General features: G+C 53.2%; 1 protein-coding gene across 1 annotated transcript; it reads left to right on the top strand.

The window, feature by feature from the left end:
- The first annotated feature begins 606 nt into the window (after positions 1-606).
- Positions 607-22,411, top strand: LOC141727784 (serine/threonine-protein kinase pim-1-like). The gene is made up of 6 exons (XM_074534072.1): positions 607-688; positions 20,393-20,499; positions 20,623-20,673; positions 20,871-21,237; positions 21,880-22,056; positions 22,305-22,411. The coding sequence occupies exons 1-6, from the start codon at positions 607-609 to the stop codon at positions 22,409-22,411; spliced, it is 891 nt and encodes a 296-aa protein (XP_074390173.1).
- The last annotated feature ends 838 nt before the right edge of the window (positions 22,412-23,249 follow it).

Here is a 23,249-nt window from a genome sequence, read left to right as displayed (position 1 = left end):
GATGTATCAATTACATCCTTCTCCATAGCTTTACAAGAGGATTTCAGCCCCAAGATCAAGGCATCTCCTCATCCCTCCCATCTGGGACTCAACTTCCTCTTCACTGACCCCGGCATCTTCATGTTGCTCCTCTATGTGCCTGCACTTTGTCCTTTTCTCTCACTCGAGGGAGAATGGAAGAACTGAAAGAGTTCATTATCTCACCCGGGGCCTGCAGATGGTTCCGTGACCCCAGATGGGCTCGGTGCTTGCTGCTGGAGCTGTTTTACGATGGAGGTTTCTGCAGCGGCTGCGCTGGGGCTGTGTCAGGATGGGCCGTGCTGGGGCAGGGCCAGGATCTCAGCAGCCAGGCCAGAACACAGCAGCAGCACCGCCAGGGGCTGATGGCTTCTCCTCCCCTTGCCCGGGGCTTGCGGATGAACCCCAACGGTGGCAGAATCTTGGCCGAGCCAGCCTGGCCCGGGGCTGCTCCTGGGGCCCGGTGGATCCTTGCTGGGCCCGGGCTGGCGGTGGGGCAGGGCTCAGCAGTGCCCAGATGTTCACAACTGCAGCCATGGCCCGGCCCGGCCTCGGCCCCGCGGCCTCCCCTGCCCTGCCCGGCAGCCGATGGGGCCTAGTGGGGTCCCTGGGAAGCGGCCCGGCCCCACGGCAGGAGCCGCCCGGCCAGGCCTGGCTGAGACGGGGCCGGGTCAGCCTTGTTACCTCTTTGCCAGCCAGAAGGGAAAGAGACCCTCCCAGGCTTTCTCATCTTTAACATGTGTCTTCGCAGAGGCGTGCACAGTTTCCTTAGTAGTTGAACAGATGGTCAATTCTCAAAGCTAATTACTGATTGATTTTTTTGCAAGACACAGAGGAAGCTGCTTGCAGCTTCTCTGAAGACATCACTTCCATGATGCAGAACCACCACAACAGCACAGAGCACAGAGCTCCTTTGTCCATATGTAGTGGTCATATGCCCAAGACCTCAAAATCCCTTATTAAGTGATCTCTGTGCCCTCTGCAAGGTGTTTCCAAATGAAAACATTCAGCTCATAGTCTAAGAAAATCACCAGAGGACAGAGCCAGTCTGACCTGTTTGTCCTGGTTTTTTTTTTTTTGTCTAGGAGCAATCCTTGGATATATGGAATTTGGGAGGCCAAATTCTAATTTTGGCCATGGTCCCTGGAGAAGAATGCTGGTTCTTTTCCATAGGAATGAAAGAAGAGAGCCCCAGTGTTTCAGAGGCAGATAAGAGATGACCACCAGGGGCCAAGGCAAGCCAGAGTAAGCATTTTTTTCTGAAAGATACCCTTGCATAGAGGAAAATTTTTGCAAATGTACCTATTTTGGCAATGGGTATCTGAAAAGTCAGTTGATTCTTTTCCGTAACAATGAAAACACAGAGCCCCAGTACTCTCAGCTGATGAGAGGCAGCCCATGACATCCCCACATCAGCCAGACCTGTGAGGTGGCCCCTGGGAGGCCAAGCCAGCCAGAGCTGTTCCATGTTCCCTCGGTTCCATGGGGCCCCACAGTGTCCCAATGGTCCCTTGCTTCCATGAGACCCTGAGGTGTCCCAATGCCCCCTTGGTGACAGGAGGCCCTGAAGGGTCACAATGGTCTCTGGGTTCCATGAAGCCCTACTGTGTCACCATGGCCCCTTGGTTCCATGGGCTCCAGTGGTGCCACAATGATCCCCTTGGTTTCATGGGCTCCAGTGGTGCCACAATGATCCCCTTGGTTCCATGAGGTCCCCACAGTGTCCCAGGGATCTCCATGGGAAGGAAAGAACACAGCTCCAGTGTTTCAGGGGCAGCCACCAGAGGCCAAGGCCAGCCAGACTTGACGGTACTGGCAGATTTTGTCTGGGACCAACCCTTATATATAGAGAACTTTAGAGGTGGAATCCCAATTTCAGACATGGACACCCAGAGGAGAAGGACGGTTCTTCTCCATAGGAAGGAAAACACGGAACACTGGTGTTTGAAAGGCAGATAAAAGGCGGCCATCAGAGGCCTAGGCTAGCCAGACTTTCTATCCTGGTAGCTTTTGTCTGAAATCAACCCTTGGATATAGGGAATTTTGGGAGGTGGAGCCCCAATTTTGGCCATTTCTGTGTAGATAAGAAGGACGGTTCTTCTCCAAAGCAAGGAAAGCAGCGAGCCCAAGTGTTTCAAAGCAGATGAGGAGAGAGGTGGCTCCTGGGAGGCCAAGACAGCCAGATTCGATTGTCCTGGCAACTTTTGTCTTGGAGGAATTCTTGGATATATGGAATTTGGGAGGAGAAATCTCAATTTTGACCATGGACACCTTGAGAAGAAGGACAGTTATTTTCCATTGGAAGGAAAGCACCAAGCCCTAGTGTTTGGAAAGCAGGTGAGATGCAGCCCCCAAGAGGCCAAGACCTCTCCAAGAGGACAGACCTGTCTGTCCTGGCAGCTTTCACTTGGGAGCAGTCCTTGGATGTATGGACTTTTGGAGGTGGAATACCAATTTTGGCCATGGGCACATGGTCAAGATGGATGGTTTTTTCCTTCAGGAGAAAAAAGCATGAAGTCCAAGTCTTCTGGAATAAGAAGAGATTGGCCACCCTTAGGCCAAGCCAGCCAGACCTGTCTCTCCTGGCACCTTTCATCTAGGGCTTATCCTTGCATGCAAGGCATTTTTGGAAGTGGAATCTCCATTTTGGCCATGGGTGCCTAGACAGGAAGAAGAGTTCTTTTCATTAGGAGGGAAAGCCCAGAACCCCAGTGTTTCAGAGGCAGATGAGAAGCAGCCGTCGACATGCCAAGGTCAGGTGGACTTGTCAGGTGGTCCCCAGGAGGCCCAGCCAGCCAGACCTACCCCATGTTCCCTTGGTTTCATGGGATCACACAGTGTCACAATGGTCTCCTTGGTTCCATGTGAGGCCCTGGAGTGTCACAATGTTCCCTTGCTTCTGTAGTGTCACAATGGCCCTGTACTCCCATGAGGCCTTGCAATGTCTCAACGGCTTCCTGGTTCCACAAAGCCCTGATTTGTCACCATGGCCCCTCGGCTCCATACGCCCTCGCTGTGTCACAGTGGCTCCTCTATGACACTACGGGCTGCACAAGGTCACCATGGACCCTTGGCTCCTTGGGGCCCCCAAGTTTCACAATGGTTTCCTTGATTCCATGAGGCACCACAGTGTTACAATGGCCCCTTGGTTCCAAGAGGTTCTTTAGTGTCACCGTGGTGTCCTTGGACCCGCATTGTCACAACTGACCCATGGCTCCATGAGTTTCCATAGAGTAAGAGATGGAATGAAGGATGCGGGACTCCAGATGGCTCTTCAAAATGCAGTTTATTATATCCAAGACATTACAGAAGTCTAGGGTCACAGGTGACAGAGCCTGTGCCTGCAGCTGTCAGCTCCATCTTCAGACAAGCCTGAAGACCCTTTAGCTTTGGTTACAATGCATTATATACTTTCCTTGCGGAGCATCCTAATACAGAAGAACAAATCTATACCATAACTTTTGCCTATAGCCCATCATAACTTATGTAATTACCATATTCATGTTACTATTCTCCAATCCCTAAAAGTTAGTACATTACTGTTTAAGCTAGAAGTTGCTTTCCAGTTTTCTTGCAGTGGAAAATTCTGAAATTTTTTTCTGCTTGCAAAATTTGCTGACTTGTTTGCCTCTGCTGTCTTTCTGCTTGGTAAAAACGTTGTTTGAGGTGGGCTTATCCTTTGCACTAAGTCATAAAAACCCCTTCTAACTAACATATGCTTTGCCTTCTTAGCTATCCAGTAAGACTGGCTCTGTAATTCTTTTCTTTTGTATCAAAACTTGCTTTCATTTATATTCCGTTTTCAGATTCTACATTCAAAATTCTTTCTGCCAAGCACACATAGCTGTGAGACTTTCTTGTCAAACATTCATCCTTCCCAACATCCCTATAGAGTGGTCAAGTGCCTGAGGCCAAGAGCACCTGGACAAGTAGGGCAGTTCTTTTCTATGGGAAGGAAACCACAGAACCCCAGGGTTTGAAGGCAGATGAGAAGCAGTCACCAGAGTCCAAGGCCAGCCAGACCTGTCTGTCCTAGCAGTTTTTGTCCTACAGTAACCCTTAGATATTCAGCGAGTTTTGGGGGTGGAATTCCATTTCAGCCATGGGTTCCTGGACTTGAATGACAGTTCTCCATAGGAAGGAAAGGGCAGAGCCCCAGTGTTTCAAAGGCTGATAAGAGGTGGCCCCAAGGAGGCCAAGGCCAGCCAGACCTGTTGTCAGGGAAGAGTCCTTGGAGAGACAAAATTTGGGAGGCCAAACCCCACTTTTGTCAAGGGGCATCAGGATGAGAAGGACAGTTCTTTTCCATAGGAAGGAGAGTACAGAGCCTCAGTGTTTCAAAGGCAGATGAGAGATGGCCCTCAGGAAACAAAGGGAACATAAACAGTCCTGGCAGCTTTTGTCTAGGAGCTATCCTTGGATATAAGGAATTTTGGAGGTGCATTCCCGTATTGGGCCATGGAGGCCTGGACTTGAAAGATGGTTTTATTTTTTTTTTCCATGGGAAGAAAAGCACAGCCCCCAGTGTTTTCAAGGCAGGTGAGAGGCAGGTCCCAAAAGGCCAAGGCCAGCCAGAGCTGTCTTTCCTGGCAGGTAACATGTGGGAATAATCCTTGGATATAATCACATTTGGAGGAGGAATCCCAATTTCGGCCATGAACCCCTGGAGGACAAGAACAGTTCTTTCCCGCAGGAAGGAGAGCACAGAACTCCAGGGTTTCAGGGACTGATGAGAAGTGACACTCAACATGCCAAGGCCAGCAGGACCAGTCAGGCAGCCCCCAGGAGGCCCAGCTAGCCAGGCTTGTTCCATGTTCTTGGATCCTTGGGGCCCTGCAGCATCACAATGGCCCCTTGGTTCCATGAGGCCCTGTAGGATCAAAAGACATCTTTGTTTCCATGAGGCCCAGTGATATAACAATGGTCTCCTTGGCTCCACAGTGGCACACTGGCCGCTTGCTTCCATGAGGCCTTGCAGTGTCAAAATGGTTTCCTTGTTTCCATGGGACTGTGCATTGCCACAATGGCCCATTGGTTCCACCAGGCCTGGATGTGTTACACTGGCCACTTGCTTCCATGGGGACCCGCAGTGACACAGTGGCCCTTGCTGCCATGAGACCTTGCAGTGTCACTGTGGCTGCTTTGGTTATACAAGACCTTGTGATGTCACAGTGGCCCCTTGGTTCCTGTGGGTCTTGAAATGTCATAATGGTCTCCATGGTTCAATGAGGCCCCACAATGTCACAATGGACTTTTGATTCAAAGAGCTTTTGTACTGCCAACAACAGCCAACAACATTCTCCTTGGTTCCATGGTGTCACACTGGATCCTTGGTTTTATGGGGATTCACAATGTCAGAAGGGTGTCCTTGGTTCCATGAGGCCCTGCAGAGCCCCTTGATTCAATGAGGCCTCAAAGTGTCACAGCGGCCTCCAGGATTCCACGAGGACCTGCAGTGTCACCATGAACTTTGGTTCCATGTGTTACAGCACTGTTCCACAAAGCCTTAGTTCCATGGGGCCCTGTAGTGTCACAATGGACTCCTTTGTTCCATGGTGCCACAAAGCGTTACAACTGCCCCTTAGCCTGCCAACACTCCATAGTGTCACAATGGTTCCTTGCTTCCATCAGGCCTTGTATGGTCACAATGGCCCCTTGTTTCAGTGAGGCCTTTGGTGTCACATTGGTCTCCATAATTCCAGAAGGCCTTGCAGTGTAACAACAGACCATTGGTTTCACTGAGCCTCACAGTGTCACTGTGGTCCCCTTGGCTCCACAAGGCTCTCTAGCACCGCAATGGCTATTTGGTTCTACAAGGCCTCAAGGTGTAAAAATGGCCTTCATGGTTCCATGAGGCCCTGCTGTGTCACAATGGACCTTTGGTCCCATGAGGCCTCAGAGTGTCACAATGGTATCCTTGGTTCCATTGGACTCTTCATCCCAAGGAGACCCACAGTGTTCACTGGAGTCCCCTTGATTCCATGAGGCCCTTCCATGCTGTAATGGCCCCTTGGTTCCAGTGGGTCCCAAAGTGTCAGAATAGTCTCCATTGTTCCATGAGGCCCCACAAAGTCACTGTGGTCCCCTTGGTTCCACAGGGCCCCACAGTGTGATGATGGACTCGTGGTTCCATGAGGCTCCTTAGACATGATGGTCTCCTTGGATCCACAGTGTCACAGTGGCCCCTTGGCTCCACGTGGCCATGCTGTGCCACAGTGGCTCATGGTTCCATGAGGCCACACAGTTTAACAAGGAATCCTTGGTTCCATGGGGCCTTGCTGGGTCAAAATGGTCACCAAGAGGTTTCTCAGTGTCACAATGTTCTCCTTGGATCCGCAGTATCACAATGGACCATTGGTTCAATGTGGCTCCAATGTGCCAAAATGGATTTTGGTTCCATGGGGTTCTGCTGTGTCACAATTGACCTTTTGTTCCATGAGTTTGCTCAGTGTCAGAGCTGACTCCTTGGTTCTGTGAGGCCCCACTGTCACCATGTCTCCAAAATATCCGAATAAGGCTCCTTAACACTAATTTGCTATTTAAGAGGGTATCATTTATTCAGGCCTGAGGTCTACTGAGGGATAACTCCTAACTTTATGTGGACATGTAATTCTACCAGTGCCACTAAATGTGTATTACAGTTTACCCATTACTATAAAACCCACCCCAAGTTCCCAGATTCAGTCCTTTTTTCTCTCACTGCACTCTTGAGCCAGATGTCTTCACTTCCAACCATTCCTGCTGGGAAAGCAGCCCCTGCATGCCTTGTTCCTGTGCTGAAAGTTCACAGGCACAGTAAAAATTGAATTAACCCTTTTGGTATCAGCCCCAGGCTTTATGTGGGCAGGCAGAGGCAGGCAGGAGGCAGAGCTGGCAGCAAAGGAAGGGCCCAGCCAGGTGGGGCAGCCGGGGGATGCCGACAGCCTGCAGGGACAGAGGCGCAGGGCAGGGACACCGTGGCACAGCCTGGGCTGCACAGGGCACAGGGATGGGCAGCAGCTGCAAGACAGCCCTGCCAGAGTCAACTTGGGCAGCGCTTTGGCCATGGCTGCTGGCACTGGGCCTGAGGCAGGAGCAAGAGACAAGTGACCCTTGCAGGGCTGGGGCCTCATTGCCTCCTTGTCCCTGCTCAGCAGCCTGGCAGGGGCCGCCCCATGCTCCTGCCCTTGCCATTGCACATCCCCACATGCCAGTGCCCATCCTGGGAAGAGCCCTGAGCAAGGAGGGAGGGACAGGATCTGCATGGCCAGGGCCTGGGGCTCAGGCCTTGGCCCTTGGCATTCCTCAAACACATCCAGCTTTGCTCAGCACCAGAGAGAGCTTGGCCTTGTTTATCCCCACCTGTCATCGCTGCCTCCAGTGTATTGCTCTACCTGGAACCGGGGGACACTTTCTCAGTCGGGTCTCTCGGTGAGATCCATTAAATCTTCAAGGAACTTTGGAGTTTCAATTTAATTTTGAGTTCTTGAGAAGTTCTTTGAGCCCACTCTGAGGGACTGAGTCTGATGCAAAGAGCACCAAAGCCCCAGAGGATCATTGAAGTCCATGTGCTGTGTCAGTGCTGCTGAGCTGGGCCGGGCTCCTGGCCCAGAGGCAGCTCCTGGCAAGGGCAGCGCTGCAGAGAGACAGCTCTGGCCAGGAGCAGCTCCCGTGCACAGCCCAGCAGGGCTGGGGCACTGCCAGGACCCCTCAGGGACACCAGCAGGGCACTGACAGAGCTCACAGGGGCTCAGCACTGGCAGGGGCTGTGGGATGGCCCCGAGGGGGCTGTGTCACAGCAGCACCTCTGGGGCTGTGTCATAGAGGCACAGAGCAGCTGGGATGTCAGCAAGGGGCTGTGTGACTGTACAGAATGGGTTGTGTGTGGTCACAGATTGGGCTATGACATTACAGAGTTTGTTATGTGAGGTCATTGAGCAGCTATGGCATCATAGAGAGGATTCTGTGACATAACAGAGCAGGCTGTGACATCATGGCATGGCTCTGTGACATTATATAGCAGTCTGTGAGGTCAAAGTGTGGGATGTGACATTACAGAGTGGCAGTATGACATCACAGAGACTTTTGTGGCATCACTGAGTGGGTTGTGACATCACACAGCTGTCAGCGACATCATAGAGTAGGGTGTGAGGCCTAGAGCAGACCCTGCCATCATAGAGGGTGTCCCTGTTACATCAGAGAGCAGGCTATGACATCACAGAAGAGACTGTGGCATCACATGGCGGCTTTCTGACATCACAAAGTCTTATGAGACATCACAGTGCAGCTGCATGACATTCCAGATTGACATGCTAGAGTTGACTCTGAGACATCACAGGGACTTTTTGACATCACAGGGTCTATGTGACATCACAGGAGTTGTCTGATATCACAGGGGGCTGTGTGACATCACAAGGGTTGTGTGACATCCCAGGGGACCATGTGACATCACAGGGGGCTGTATGACATGGCTGTGTGACATCACAGGGCTGTGTGAGGTCACTGGGGAGGTCACTCTGCCCCGGCCCCCCTCACAGCTCCCCCCAGAGCAGTCCAACCCTGCCCATGCACAGCAGGGTCCCCTGTCCCCCCAGGTCCCCCCGCCCCCGGCTCCGCAGCCTCCCCCAGAGGATGTTCCACGAGATCGACCCCAGAGCCTGACACGGGGATGGGGGGCCGGGGCCCTGGGGGTGGCACAGGGGGACAGGGACCCCCTGGCAGCTTCCCCGTGTTCCCCAGGGCCAGAGCCTGGGCCAGGGCTCCTTCATCCTGTTAGAGATAAATATCATAATATTGGCTTTTTGGAAATATTAAAATGGATTTTATATGTGTGCTGTTAAAGTAACTTTGTTCTAAAAATATCGCTTTTATTTCTGTTGTAAATTAAGCTCAGTGAAATAGCTGCTTGTGTTAAACTGCCTGCTTGGATGGGATAACATCCAATGCACACAGGATGAGGACACCTGGACAGATCTGCAAACTATCACCACTCACTGTCTGAAGGCAGAGTGGGCCAAGTGGTTGGGGCATTTGGGGAGGGCAGGTTTGTCACTAAGAGGCACAGCACAGCTGTTGAAGATTGCAGTGCAAGTTGTTTGCCATTGCCATCTGTATGGCAGATTACCTTTGTCCAGTGGGCAGTTTGCTTTATCTCTCTCTTTGAGTGCCCACATTCACACCTCCCTCGGGAGGGAACATCTGCTGATAACAGACTATTGAATGTCATTGCATGACTGATAAGACCTCTAACATCCCATGGTGAGATGTTCGGCCCAGAGGAAGGAGCCAAGCATTCCTACTCAGATATAATCCAGAAATTTTTTGAGACACCAGCATGTTTTTCACCACGGGATTCCCCAGAGAAACAGCAGCTGCCTCTCCTTCCATTGGGTCTTCAGAGGAAGAATACATCCTTCTCTACAGATTCCCCTTGCACCAACCGAACCACCCTTGACACTGCAGGAGGGCTGCAGCCACAATTCCAATGGGACTGCCACCAACACCCTGACCCAAAGGGTGTCAGGTTGGGTTCTGACTCTGTCAGTGTTGTTCTAGTGTACTGCAATGTTTATTTTATCCTTTTTTTTTCCCCCTATTAAAGAGCTGTTATTTACTGCTCCCATATTTTTGCATGAGAGACCCTTAATTTAAAATTTATAGCAATTTGGAGGGGTGAGGAGGGTTTACATTCTCCATTTCAGGGGAAGCTCCTGCCTTCCTTAGCAGACTCCTGGCTTTCCAAACCAAGACAGATTTTGGCGCCTAATGTGGGGCTCGAGGGCACAGAAACAAAAAAGGAATAACAGTTCCTGAGTAATCTAATTTTTGTTTGTAGCTATAGAAACCTCATTAAGTGACACCATGTGGTCCAGCTTGCCCTGGTTTGGGTGGCACGTGATCGTGGCTTTATTCCTCCCATTTATAGGCCCTTATCTAAACATGGGTCCTATAACCAAGGCTACTGTGGCTGTTATCCGGTTTGTTTTATGGGTGAATAAGGTGAGGAATTCATGGGTTTTTAATTTCCTCTGGAAAGCAGGCACACAGATTCACAGCTATCACACACTAACAGTATGGTTTTGGGGTTTCTTTAATAAAGGCACTTGCTGTAAGGAAATGACACTGGGTGAAATCTTCTCCCAACCCTTTAGCTATCTCTTTGGGTCTACCCCACTAGTTTTTGAAGGGTTCACATCCACTCTAAATATTAATGATATCATACAGTGGCTGGTGTTGCTGATAGGCCTGCTCTATTTAGCATTTAGAGAGGAGGGGTGACTAACCTGGATAACCACACTGACACCAACCCCAGAATGTAATACGCCACCAGAGTCTGGGGATGCTGCTGTCCCAGAGCCTGACCCTAGCCCACATCCCACCCCAGATGTGAACTACCCAGATTGGGTGGGGCGTCTGGTGAAGGAGATACGTGAGATGGGCTGGATGCTGAAGGAATACACTTCCCCAGCTGGTGAGAAGCCCTCCCTCTGCCTTGAAGAGGGAAAGTCTAAAAGTGCAGCAGCAGAACCCACAGATGTTACAACTGTCCAGGTTCCAGCTGAATAGCAAAGGCAGACACAGCCAGCAGCAGTTGCCCCTGTAGAAACAAAGAGATCTAAGACAAAAGCAGAGCACCCAGATAAAAGACAGCCCTCACAACCCACAGGGGAGCAAGACGTTGCAATCATCACCAAGTCCCTGAAGTACAAAAGTCTCCGTAATCTGCGCACAGACATTGTATGACGGGGATGTGAGGCTTATACAACCTGGCTGCTTTGCGTCTGAGATCTTATGAGTACAAGCGTCCAGCTGGATGGTGGTGAGGCAAGGAATTTGGGACCCTTGACCCACAACTCAGGTATCAATCAGATTGTTGAAAAGGAGCCAGAGTCTCTTTCCCTCTGGGCTCGGCTTTTAATGAGTGTCAGAGAGAGGTTTGGCCACAGGGAGAGAATGCAGGACCAGCACCACAGAATGTGCTGGAAGACCCTTGAGGAAGGGATACAACAGCTGAGAGAAGTGGCAGAATTAGAGGTACTCTTTGGGAGGGATGGACAGCATGATAATGACCCCGACAAAGTCAGGTGCACAGGGCAAATGTTGTGGAGCCTGGCAAATCTGGGGCCATACCAATACACCACCTTTATTGCAACAATTAATGCTGATAACAACCAAGAGACAGTGGGTTCTGTAGCCAACAAGCTTAAGAATTATGAAAGTATGATCAATGGACTGATGCAGGCTCATGTCTCTGCTGGGATTAAGGACCTCAAAGAGGAGATGAGGGAGGTGGTGAGGGGAGAGGTGAGGAGGAACAGTTCCCACATTGCACCACTGTGAGTCACAGGCCCCAGAGTCAGAGCCCAACGTTCCCCAGCTAGAGAGAGGGGGGGTACACCCCACGGGCTGACCTGTGCTTTTTTCTGCATGACCACGGGGAAGACATGGGAAGGTGGGATGGAAAACGCACTTCTGTCCTGGCAGCACGGGTGCGTCCGCTCAAGGAGTGAAACACAAATCAAGGGAAGTCCAGTAAAGTGAAGGTAGCCTCAGCCTCCCATGACCGAGCTGCTGAGTATGATCTGTCAGATCCCCTGGAAGGTACCTCTACCATGAATACCCAGGGTTAGAGGGGCCCTGACTCCAGCCAGGGAGAGGCACCAGAAAACTGGATTTTCTGGACGGTGTGGATCCGATGGCCTGGCACATCAGAACCACAAAAGTAAGACGCCTTATTGATACTGGTGCTCAGTGTACCCTGATACCATTGGGACATGTGGGGGCAGAACCTGTTTCCATTGCCAGAGTGACGGGGGGAACACAGCAATTTACCCTGTTAGAAGCCGAGGTGAGCCTGACTGGGAAAGAGTGGAAAAAACATCCTATTTGACTGGCCCAGAGGCCCCGTGTATTCTGGGCATAGATTTCCTCTTGAACGGCTATTACAAAGACCCAAAGGGACTCAGATGGGCTTTTGGCATAGCTGCTGTGGAGGCAGAAAACATCAAGCAGTTGAACACTTTGCCTGGACTATCAGAAAACCCGTCTGCAGTAGGACTCCTGAAGGTGGAAGAGCAAAGACCACCAATTGCCACCTCAACAGTGCACCACCGGCAGTATCAGATGAATCAAGTTGCCATGATCCCCATCCACAAAATGATCCGTGAGCTGGAGAGCCAAGGGCTGGTCCGCAAGACCCACTCACCCTTCAACAGCCTCACTTGGCCTGTGCGTAAATCTGAAGGAGAATGGAGATTGACTGTGGACTGTCGTGCATTGAATGAAGTGACTCCACCACTGAGCGCTGCTGTGCCGGACATTCTGGAACTCCAGTACGAGCTGGAGTCCAAGGCAGCAAAGTGCTTTGCCACCATTGGCATTGCTAACACATTTTTCTCCATTACTGTGGCAGCAGAATGCAGGCCTCAGTTTGCTTTCACCTGGAGGGGAGTGCAGTACACCTGGAACCGACTGCCCCAGGGGTGGAAGCACAGCCCCACCATCTGCCATGGACTGATCCAGGCTGCACTGGAAAAGGGTGAGGCTCCAGAGCACCTGCAGTACATCGATGATGTCATTGTGTGGGGGAACACGGCAATGGAAGTATTTGAGAAAGGAGAGAGGATCATCAGGATTCTGCAAGAAGCCAGCTTTGCTGTCAAGAAGAGCAAAGTCAAGGGATGTGCCAAAGAGATCCAGTGTATGGGAGTGAAGTGGCAAGACGGACGGCGTCAGATTCTCACTGAGGTCATCAACAAAACCACCACGATGTCTCCACCAACGAGCAAGATGGAAACACAAGCTTTCCTGGGTGCCATAGGTTTTGGGGAATGCAAATTTATTATTCCCGAATAAAGTAAGATTGTGAGCCCTCTTTAGCTGCAAGAAGAACGAGTTCCACTGGGGTCCTGAACAGCAACAAGCCTTTGCCCAGATCAAGCAGGAGATCACTCATGTGATTGCCCTTGGCCCAGTCAGGACAGGAGCAGAGGTGAAGAATGTGCTGTACTCTGCAGCCGGGAACAATGGCTTGTCCTGGAGCCTTTGGCAGAAGGTGCCTGGGGACACTCGAGGCCAACCACTGGGATTTTTGAGTCAAAGCTACAGAGGCTCTGAAGCCAACTACACTCCTACAGGGAAGGAAATCTTGGAGTCCAGGCTGCCTCAGAGGTGATTGGTACAGAAGCACAACTCCCCCTGGCACCCTGACTACCAGTGCTGGGGTGGATGCTTAAAGGAAAGGTTCCCACTACCGACCACACCACTGACACTACATGGAGTAAATGGATTGCTCTTATTACATAGCATGCCAATATTGGAAACCTGAATCGCCCTGGGATTCTGGAGATAATTACAAACTGGCCGGAAGGTGAGAACTTTGGTCTTGCTAATGAAGAGGAACAAAAACCAGTATCACGGGCTGAAGAGGCTCCTCCATACAACCAACTGCCCCCAGAGGAAACACGCTACGCTCTTTTCACTGACGGCTCCTGTCGCATCGAAGGGATGAACCGGAAGTGGAAAGCAGCCGTATGGAGCCCCACACGACAGGTTGCACAAGCTACTGAAGGAGAAGGTGGATCAAGCCAACTTGCTGAACTCAAAGCTGTTCAACTGGCCCTGGACATTGCTGAGAGAGAGAAGTGGCCAAAGTTCTACCTCTACACTGATTCATGGATAGTAGCCAATGCTCTGTGGGGATGGCTGGAGAGGTAGAAAGAGTCCAACTGGCAGCGTAGAGGAAAACCAATCTGGGCTGCTGAAGAGTGGAAAGACATTGCTACCAGGGTAGGGAGGTTACCTGTGAAGGTCCGCCATGTAGATGCCCATGTCCCCAAGAGCAGGGCCAATGAGGAACACCAAAACAATGAGCAGGTAGACCAAGCTGCAAAGATAGGGGTGTCCAAAATAGACCTAGATTGGGAACATAAGGGAGAGTTATTCCTAGCTCGATGGGCCCATGACGCCTCAGGCCACCAGGGCAGAGATGCCACCTATAAGTGGGCACGAAACCGAGGGGTGGATCTAACCATGGACAGTATTTCTCAGGTTATCCATGACTGTGAGATATGTGCTGCCAACAAGCAGGCCAAGCGAGTGAAGCCCCTGTGGTACGGTGGGCGGTGGTCCAAGTACAAGTATGGGGAGGCTTGGCAGATTGACTACATCACACTGCCCCAGACACGCCAGGGCAAGCGCTACCTGCTGACCATGGTGGAGGCCACCACTGGATGGCTGGAAACCTACCCTGTGTCTCATGCTACAGCCCGGAACACCATCCTGGGCCTGGAAAAGCAAGTTCTGTGGAGACATGGCACCCCTGAGAGGATTGAGTCAGACAATGGGACTCATTTCAAGAACAGCCTTATCAACACCTGGGCTAGGGAACTTGGCATTGAGTGGGTGTACCATATTCCCTACCATGCACCAGCTGCAGGCAAAGTGGAGAGGTACAATGGACTACTAAAAACCCAGTTGAAAGCTTTGGGTGGTGAATCTTTCAAGAATTGGGAGCAGCATCTAGCAAAAGCCACCTGGTTAGTTAACACCCAAGGTTCCACCAACCGAGCAGGTCCTGAGTCCCTGAATGTAATAGAAGGAGACAAAGTCCCAGTGGTACATATCAGAGGTTTGTTAGGGAAGACTGTGTGGATCAATTCTGCCTCGAGTACAGACAAACCCATTCGTGGGGTTGTCTTTTCTCAGGGACCAGGTTGCACGTGGTGGATAATGCAAAGAGATGGAACAACACGATGTGTACCTCAGGGAGATCTGATTGTGGGGTAAGAATGATATGCAATATCACTGTTCATTGGATGTTACTGCTATTGTCTGTACATTAAACCATACAGACATGAGTTGGAAGGAAATGTGTAAGAGTTGAAGGTCTGGGCAAGTGATAGATGGAGCTTTAAGTGACTAAAGTGAAAAGGGGCTCTGCAGCTCTGTAATACAGGGCCTGGATTCAGTGGTCCAGTGTGGGGATGTGATGAAGGCATGATGGGTATTGCTTGTAATTTTGGGGAAACAGATGGAAATTTTGTATGAATAATGCATGATGTGTTGTAGTATGTTGATGATATGGGGATAAGGGGTGGAATGTCCTGGGGTGATGTTATGATGCTTGTATCCCCATTCATCTGTTCTGTGCCTTTAAGACCGGCTCTGAAGAGTGGAAGTTTTGTTTGGGTTTCTCTTATCAGGGACACAGAGACAAACAGTACATAGGGCTGTTTTTCACTTCTTGCTTTCAGCTTGCTGCTTTGCTTGCTCTCTTTTCTGCTCTCGCTTCTGCTCTGCTTTGGCCTCTGCTCATTAGCTAGTTTAGCTAAACAGTCCACATCCCTTCCTGGACTGTTTCTCCTCTCCTGTTTCTGTGACCATCTCGAACCTGCTCCGGACTGGGACCCGGGAACACTGAAGGTTCAGCTGCAGCAGTTGCCCCAGTGCCAGAGGGACTGAGAACAGAGCAACCACCCCCAAAAGAGACTTTCTGAATTTGTCATCTTTCTCAGAGCGGTGTCATCGGCTATTGTTCATTTTGTGTGCTGGGGGGTGTTGTTCCTGAAATAAACAGGCTCTTTCCACCTGTCTCCAAGGAATTTTTTCCTGAACCGGTTGGGGGGAGGGGCTGTGTGATTTTGCTTTCTGGAGGGGCCCTCCTTTGCAGATTCTTTAACAAATTTGCCCTAAACCAGGACACTGAGCCACGCCGGGGAGAAAAAGCAGTGAGGGGCTCCAGCCCAGCTGCTTCATTGCCCGGCCTGCTTCATGGAGCTCTGCCATGGGAGAAAGCCGACGCCGGACGAGCCCCTGAGCTTCCATCAGCTGCTGGAACTGCTCCGTGACAGCTCCTGTTCTTCTGAGAGAGACCCCAGCGCCTTCTTGTAACACGTGTCATGGTGGGATTCTGTTTGTTAATAAACTGTTGGGGGTTTTCCACTTTCATCTATCAGTAATAATTTCCTATTGCTGGAAAGGGGTTGTTGGAACACTTTAGAGGAGACGACTTATTGCACAATATCCTGTTTGAAGTTGTCTGAAACTGTGTGAGACAGATGGCTTCACACAGGAGCATCCCCAAGGCTGCTGAGGGGAAGGCACAGAGGAAGACAAACCCAGTATTTCTGAGGGAAACTCCTTGACACCAAACCAACCTGAGCTGTCAAACAGCAGACCTGATGTTTCGACACATGGGCCAAAGGGGAAACCTTTCAGTGTGTTTGGTCCAGGCTGGGTTATACTTGAGGCAAAGGTGTGTCAGTGTGTTGGATAATACTCTTTTCTTGACCTAGAGATGGGGACACTGAGAGGTGTTTTAAAAACTTATATTCCATTTTCAGTCTCATGAGAAGGGTGAGAAAATACACATAATTTACACCATCACAATCAGAAGCCAACTATTTCCTAATTACAGTAGTTCTTGGTCTATCAGATTTTTGCCATGCCATGTTGTAGATGCCTTAAAGCCAATTATTTAAAACTACCCCTTGTGGGTCCCACTAAAATGCATCTTTCGTAGCTCTATTTTTCCAAAGTCTTATTTGCAAGGCCATCCTTTGAAACTTTTTTCTAGCTCCATTTCTCTCTCAACAATATCTGTCCTACTCCATGGCATTTTTAAGTTAGCATTTCTTGTCTCAAGATTTATATACAGATTCATACTGTGTGGGGCCTTCTATTAGGCTCTAAAAACTTTCTACAAATCCATTTCCCCCATCAGTGCACTTGGCTCCTTCTCTCCTCATTGTGCCTGGCAAGCACAGGAGCCCAGAGCTCCTGCAGAACCCATCACAGCACTCAGTGGGAGCAACCTTGTGTCCAGTCCTCGCCTGGAGCTGTGGTGCCCAGCATTCCACCACACTGGAATGAGGAACTGCTCCTGCTCTTTCAGAAGGAGATAAGGAGCTTTGGCCTTCAGATCAATTGTCTGCAGGCTCCTGCAGTGCCTGGTGCTGCTCCCTTGCCAGAGGCACCCCAGGCCAGGGGGGCACATCTGGGCTGCTGTGTCTGGCTCTGGGGCTCCCTGTTCTGGGCAGTGAGGAGGAGCTGCAGAGGCTCTGCAGGACTGACAGGATGGGCTTTGGGGCTGGCAGGAGAAGCTGAGGGACCTGGGCTGCTGGAGCTCCTGAAGAGGAGGCCCAGGGCTCATCGTGCAACTGCTCCAAGGGTGGTTTCAGAGAATCCCAGAATCAGCAAGGGTGGAAGAGGCCATGGAGGTCATCAAGTCCACCCTGTGCCCTGACACCGCCTTGTCTCCCCTGAGCCTCCTCCAGGATAAACAACTGCAGGTCCTTCAGCCACTCCTCACAGGACTTGTGTTCTTCCAGACCCCTCCCCAGCCTTGTTGCCCTTCTCTGGACACACTCCAGCCCTTCCATGTCCTTCCTAAATTAGGGAGCCCCAGAACTGGAAATAGCACTCGAGGTGCTGCCCAAGCAGTGCTGAGCACAGGGGAAGAATCCCTGCCCTGCTCCTGCTGGCCACACCATTCCTGAACCAGGCCAGGAGCCATTGGCCTTCTTGGCCACATGGGCACACTGCTGACTCATGTCCAGCCTGATGTCCATTGGTCCCTGCAGGTCCCTTTCTGCCTGGCTGCTGTCCAGCCACTCTGGTGCCTTGCTGAGGGAGAGAGGCAGGGAGGGAACGGGTCCAGATCCAGTCCTTCCTGAAATGTGGTGTTTGCTGGCACTGCCAGTTCCCAGATCTTGGTATTTCCATATTCTGGCACAGCCCAAGTCCAGCAATTTGCTGGCAAAGAAAGCCAAAATCAAGCAAATACCTGGTACCTACAGCAACCCGATCTCATGTTTGCTGACATGCCCGGTACTCAGATCCAGAATTTTTCAGATGCTTGCACAGCATAATTCCAGCAATTTGCTGGCACAGAAAATAAGCATCTGGCAATTTCCCAGTGCCGGCACATTCCGCACCAAAATCTGGCCTGCCCTGGCACTGCCAGTGCCCACATCTGGCAATTTCCCTCTTCGGGCACCACCCATATCCAGAATTTGCTGGCAAAGAAAGCTAAAACCTGGCAATTTCCCCTTGCCAGCACTGCCCAATCTGGAGTTTGTTGGCAGCAGGATTCCAAGAAAGATGGAAGGAAAGAAGGAAAGAAAAGAGGAAGGCATCCAGACCCAGTCCTTCCTGGAGCCTGCAGCCTGAAATGGGCTGTTTGCTGGCACTGCCAGTGCCCAGATCTGGAAATTTCCCTATTCTGGCACAGCCCAAGTGCAGCAATTTGCTGGCACAGAAATCCAAATCCTGTGGCAGCTTCCTGCTACTGGGTCTGGCACCACCCACATCTTGTGTTTCCTGCACCAGAACCCAGATTTGGAAATTTCTCAGTGCCAGCAGAGTCCAAATCTGGCAGATTTCTGTCGCTGGCAATGACACCACCCAGATCTGGTGTTTGCTGGCAGTGCCAGCGCCCAGATCTGAAAACTTCCTGGTGCTGGCACAGGCCAAGTCCAGTGATTTGCTGGCACAGAAAGCCAAAATTTGGAAATCTGCAGGTTCTGGCTGCAGCACCATCCAGATCTGGTGTTTGCTGGGACCGCCAGTGCTCAGATTTGGAAATTTCCCGATGCCTTCACAGCCCAGGTCTAGCAATTTGGCTTTAGCTTGCTTAGGAAGAGAAGTTCCTTGGACTGTGACTTTCCTTTTTCTTGGAACTGTTTAAACCTGCTCTGGACTGAAAACCCAGACAAACACCGGCACCAGCTCACCCCTGTGGCCCACCGAGCTCTGGGACGCTGCATTCCAGCACCAGAGGGACTTAGAAGAGACCGAGTGAGCCAACTACAACCCACAAAAAGGACTTTCTGAATTTGCCATCTCTTCAGCACTGTCAGAGGTTTGATTTAATATAATTCATTTTTCATGCTTGTGAATAATTTACTTGTTAAATAAACGGGGGTTTTTTCACTTTTCTCGAGGGAAGTCTTTTCCTGAACTAGTAGGGGGAGGGGCCGCTTGAACTTGCTTTCTAGACGGACCCCTTTTGGAGATTTCCTCCCCAAATTTGCCCTAAGCCAGCACAAAGAGTTACAATGAAAATTGCACCAGTGGCATCATTTCCTGGTGGCAAATCTTGTGACAGAAGCTTGACCTCGTTCTCCATGAGAGATTCTTGGGAAGAGCAGACAGGAGAAGATTCCTGGAAAACTGAAACAGCTTTCCAGAAGTGAAATGAAAATGAAAGAAACAATCCAAGATGCTTTCCTCTATTTATTTCTATGCTCCCCTTTTCCATGTTGCACTACTTCTCCATTCCAGTAATTCCAGACCCACTGCACCTCTAAGATTGGTGACTTAGTGATTTTTAGACACTCTAAAATACCATGAGCCACACACAGCTTTCCTTCCCCTGGTTTTACAGGAAAGCAACACTGCAGGTGTCAGTGCAGTGCTGGGCTCAGGTAGGAATCCTACCCCAAGGGAAGGTGCCCTACAGTGTTTGACCCTCAGCAAGGACAATGCCCAGCAGCAAGCGAGGGGATCGCTGTGCCAGTGTGCAGGAGTCAGGGCTCTGCATCTGCGCTCAGCACTGCAAAGTTCCCGTGTTTGGGCAGACGGAGGGGCTGTCCCCGGGGCGCGCGGGGCTCGAACGTGGGGCTCGTGGGGCCAGCGGGGAACGGACACGGGGACGAACGGCCCCGGTGCTTCAGTTGCAGCGGCGGCAGCGGCGGCAGCAGCAGCGGCGGCAGCAGCAGCGGCGGCAGCGGCGGCAGCAGCAGCGGCGGCAGCAGCAGCGGCGGCAGCGGAAGCGGCAAAGCAAAGAGATATTTTGAATACTCTCTTTCTTTCTTTCTTTCTCTTCTCTCTTTCTTTCTCTCTCCCTCCCTTTCCCGCTGTCGGGCACCCTTCTCTCGGGGTCCCTTGCGCGGCGTCCCTCTCCTCTCCCCGCCTCCCTGTCCCCTGCAGGGCCGGGCCATGCCCCCGGCCTGCCCCCGGCCCCGGGCGGGGCTGCCCCGTGCCTGGCCCCGGCCGTCCCGCCGCGGTCTCGCCGCCGCCCGGCTCTGGCCGTACTGGCGGTGGCGCTGCTGGGCGGGCATCAGTGCCTGGGGCGGGGGCGGCATCGCCGCCTTTCGGCTCCGCCTGGCCCGAGCCCGGCCCCAGACCCGACACAGGGTCCAGTCCCGGCCCCGGCCCCTGCTCCTCCCGGGGCCCGCGGAGCACACACGCGGCTCGGTCGCTCCCGCCGCCTCCGGTCCGGCTTCCCCAGCCCGAGCTCCGCCGCTCGGGAGCGCAGCCGCCGGTCCCGAGCCTCCCGTGCCGCGTTCCCGGGAGCGAACGCCTAGGCATGGCCGGCCCGGGGCGGGTGAGGGGCGCTCGGGGGCCGTTGCTGGCCCCGGGCCGAGCGCTGACAGCCGCGTCCCGCCTGCAGGGACGGCGCAGGAGGCCCTGCAGGAGCGGTACCGGCTGGGATCGCTGCTGGGGCGCGGCGGCTTCGGCAGAGTCTTCGCGGCCACGCGGCTCTCGGACGGCGCCCCGGTGAGCGGCGGGGCCGGCGGCGGGCGCAGGAGGAGGGGATGGAGGAGGAGGAGGGCGGAGGGCAGAGGATGGGGCTCGCAGTGCGGGCAGCGAGCTCACCCCGCTGCTGGCCTTGGCTTGCAGGTGGCCATCAAAAGGGTTCCACGGAACCGCGTCCGGCACTGGGGCGAGCTGGTGAGTGAGCGGGGCCAGCAGCCGGGGCTGCCGGCCAGGGATGAGCCGGGGCCCGGCACGGTGGGAGCCGCCAGGACGCCCTGAGGGAGAGCGGGCGTGGGGCCAGCGCAGGGCGCAGAGCATCCCGGGCTGGCTGAGGGCTTCCCCAGGCCTGGCACGGCATCGGCCCCACTGACGGCATCGTGCTCCTCCCGCAGCCCGACGGCACCAGCGCACCCCTGGAGATCGTGCTGCTGGCCAAGGTGTCCACTGGCTTCCCCGGTGTGGTCCAGCTGCTGGAGTGGCTCGAGCTCCCCAACTGCATTGTCATGGTGCTGGAGCGGCCAGAGCAGTGTCAGGACCTGCAGCGTTTCATTGGGGCACGGCGGTCCCTGCCCGAGGAGGAGGCGCAGGAGCTGTTCCGCCAGGTGCTGGAGGCTGTGCAGCACTGCACCAGCTGCGGGGTCCTGCACAGGGACATCAAGCCAGAGAACATCCTGGTTGACCTGGACACCGGGCAGGCCAAGCTGATTGACTTTGGCTGTGGCACCTACCTGCAGGACACAGTCTACACACACTTTGCAGGTGAGCCTACCGAGGGCTGTGCTCCCCCTGCTGACATCTCATGGCCCAACATCTCACAGCCCAAGCTGGCTGTGGCAGCGGGAGTTCTCCCTTTTGCTGCCAGTCAGGGCACTGAGTCCTCAGCTGAGTTGCTTTAGAGCAGGGCTGGGTGGGCAGCCATCTTCCAGCCCTGCTGGCAGCCTTTGCCAGCCACTCTGCCCAGGACTGGGGCTGGGCTGGGGCAGCCAGCCCGACCAAAACCCCCAAGGGTGGGGGTAGCAGAGAGGGAGGGCAGAACCTGTGCCCCAGCCAGTTTGGTGTGCAAATGAGAGGAAGGGCTTGCACTACCCCACTCGCCCTGTTTCCCTTGGCTTCATAATATTTTTGTGGCAATGCAGGCAGGGAGGATAAGGGCATGTTTTTTCCCCAGCATGGAGTGGGTTTTTCCTTTGCATGTCATGGTCGGGCCTAGCCAGGGCTGCCCTCTTCCAGCACCAGAGGCTTCTTTTCCAACCCTAACTTTGTGCACAAGTCCCAGATGCTGGCGAGAGGGCAGTGGTCACCCTGTGTGCCCCTGATGCAGCCCCCGCGGGCCCAGGGATGCTGGGGCCAGGCTCTGGGAGCAGCAGCATCCCCCTGATGAACTCCATCTGTATTCCATAGGAACACTGTCCTACAGCCCCCCAGAATGGAACGACTTTGGCTGGTACCATGGCGAGGCAGCAACAGTCTGGTCCCTGGGCATCCTGCTGCACCAGATGGTCTGCGGGGAGCACCCTTTCAGGAGGGGCCGGAACCTCAGCTGGGGCCAGCTCCCGCTGCCACAAAGGCTCTCTCAAGGTGGATCCTCTTCTCTTGGAATGGGTGGAATCCCAGTGCTGGGAGCCAGCAGCGGGATCGTGGGCATCCCGCTCTGGCAGCTGCTGAGGAGGTGGCACATGTCCTGCTCTCCTCCAAAACAGGGAATTGGTGGGAAAGTTTAGGCCCAGCTCAGAGCGCATCCAGCATGGCCTGGGCATGGGAACAATGGGGTAAAGCAGACAGGAGCCTTCTCTGGCTGACCGTCAGTTTCTGCTTTCTCTCCCCAGAGTGCAAAGACCTGATCTGGTGGTGTTTATCCGTGAACTCCTTGGACAGACCCACACTGGAAGACCTGTTCTGCGTTCCTTGGATGCAGGATATTCCTCTGCCATAGAAGAAGGGAGAGCGCCACAGGCACACTTTGATCCAGGGCCCTGGTAAGTTCCAGCTCCCCATATGCCTTGGCAATGAGAAGTAAAGGAACCCAACCCTTTTTGTGCTGCCAGTGTCACTGCACCGGGGTCATGGGATGGGAACACGCAGCCCTTGTGCTGGAGCCCTTGTGCTGGAGCTGAGCTGCTCTGCCCAGCACTGGTGGCTGCCATCCCAGCTGGTTTTGCTTGTCCTGGTTCCCTGACAGCTGGGGCCCTGGGCAGAGCCCTGAGAGCCTGGTCTGCCCGCAGGGAAGGAGAAGGAGCCCCTGGAGAAGCTGTACCGGGTGGGGATGATGCTGCTGCTGCTGCTGCTGCTGGAGACAGCGAGGGTGACATCAAGGATGACAAGCTCTTCCTCAGCCTGGCCACTGGAGGCTGAAGGTGATGCACTTTGATTCTGGCACCTTCTTCAAAGCCAAACTCCACGGGGAATTTGCAGATGAGTCCCCATCTGGGGAAATTCTGCCAGATTTGGGCATGACCCAGCCTGGCGGGGAACCAAAGGCTCCCCCTTTGCTGGGGCAGATGCAACTCATTCTTCAGTCGCTGCCCAGCTGCTTTTGGCAGGGCTGGGAGGATGGGCTGGGGCGGGTACGAAATGGGAGTGGGGTCCTGGCCCTGCCAACAGCCCCCAGCACCCACCGTGCCCCGGGCTGGGGCTGGGGCTGGGGCAGCCAGCCCGACACAAACAAAGCCCCATGGTGGGAGCAGAGGTGGGGCTCCAGAACCTGTGCACAGCTGCTTTGCTGTGCAGGCAAGGAAGGGCTTGGGCTGCTCCACTGCCCTTGTTTGCTTTGG

The sequence above is a fragment of the Zonotrichia albicollis genome, unplaced genomic scaffold, assembly GCF_047830755.1.
Source record: "Zonotrichia albicollis isolate bZonAlb1 unplaced genomic scaffold, bZonAlb1.hap1 Scaffold_254, whole genome shotgun sequence".
NCBI classification, from domain to species: domain Eukaryota; kingdom Metazoa; phylum Chordata; class Aves; order Passeriformes; family Passerellidae; genus Zonotrichia; species Zonotrichia albicollis.
The sequence above is the reverse complement of the archived record's forward strand: the minus strand, read 5'-3'. Positions and strand labels throughout refer to the sequence as shown.

What these genes read in the sequence shown, in the direction of transcription:
- LOC141727784 (XM_074534072.1), top strand. Translation starts at nt 607, where the DNA reads ATGGGGCCTAGTGGGGTCCCTGGGAAGCGGCCCGGCCCCACGGCAGGA. An exon ending in CCTGGCTGAGACGGGGCCGG is followed by an intron (nt 689 to 20,392) that starts GTCAGCCTTGTT and finishes TCCCGCCTGCAG; the next exon opens with GGACGGCGCAGGAGGCCCTG. An exon ending in TCCGGCACTGGGGCGAGCTG is followed by an intron (nt 20,674 to 20,870) that starts GTGAGTGAGCGG and finishes CTCCTCCCGCAG; the next exon opens with CCCGACGGCACCAGCGCACC.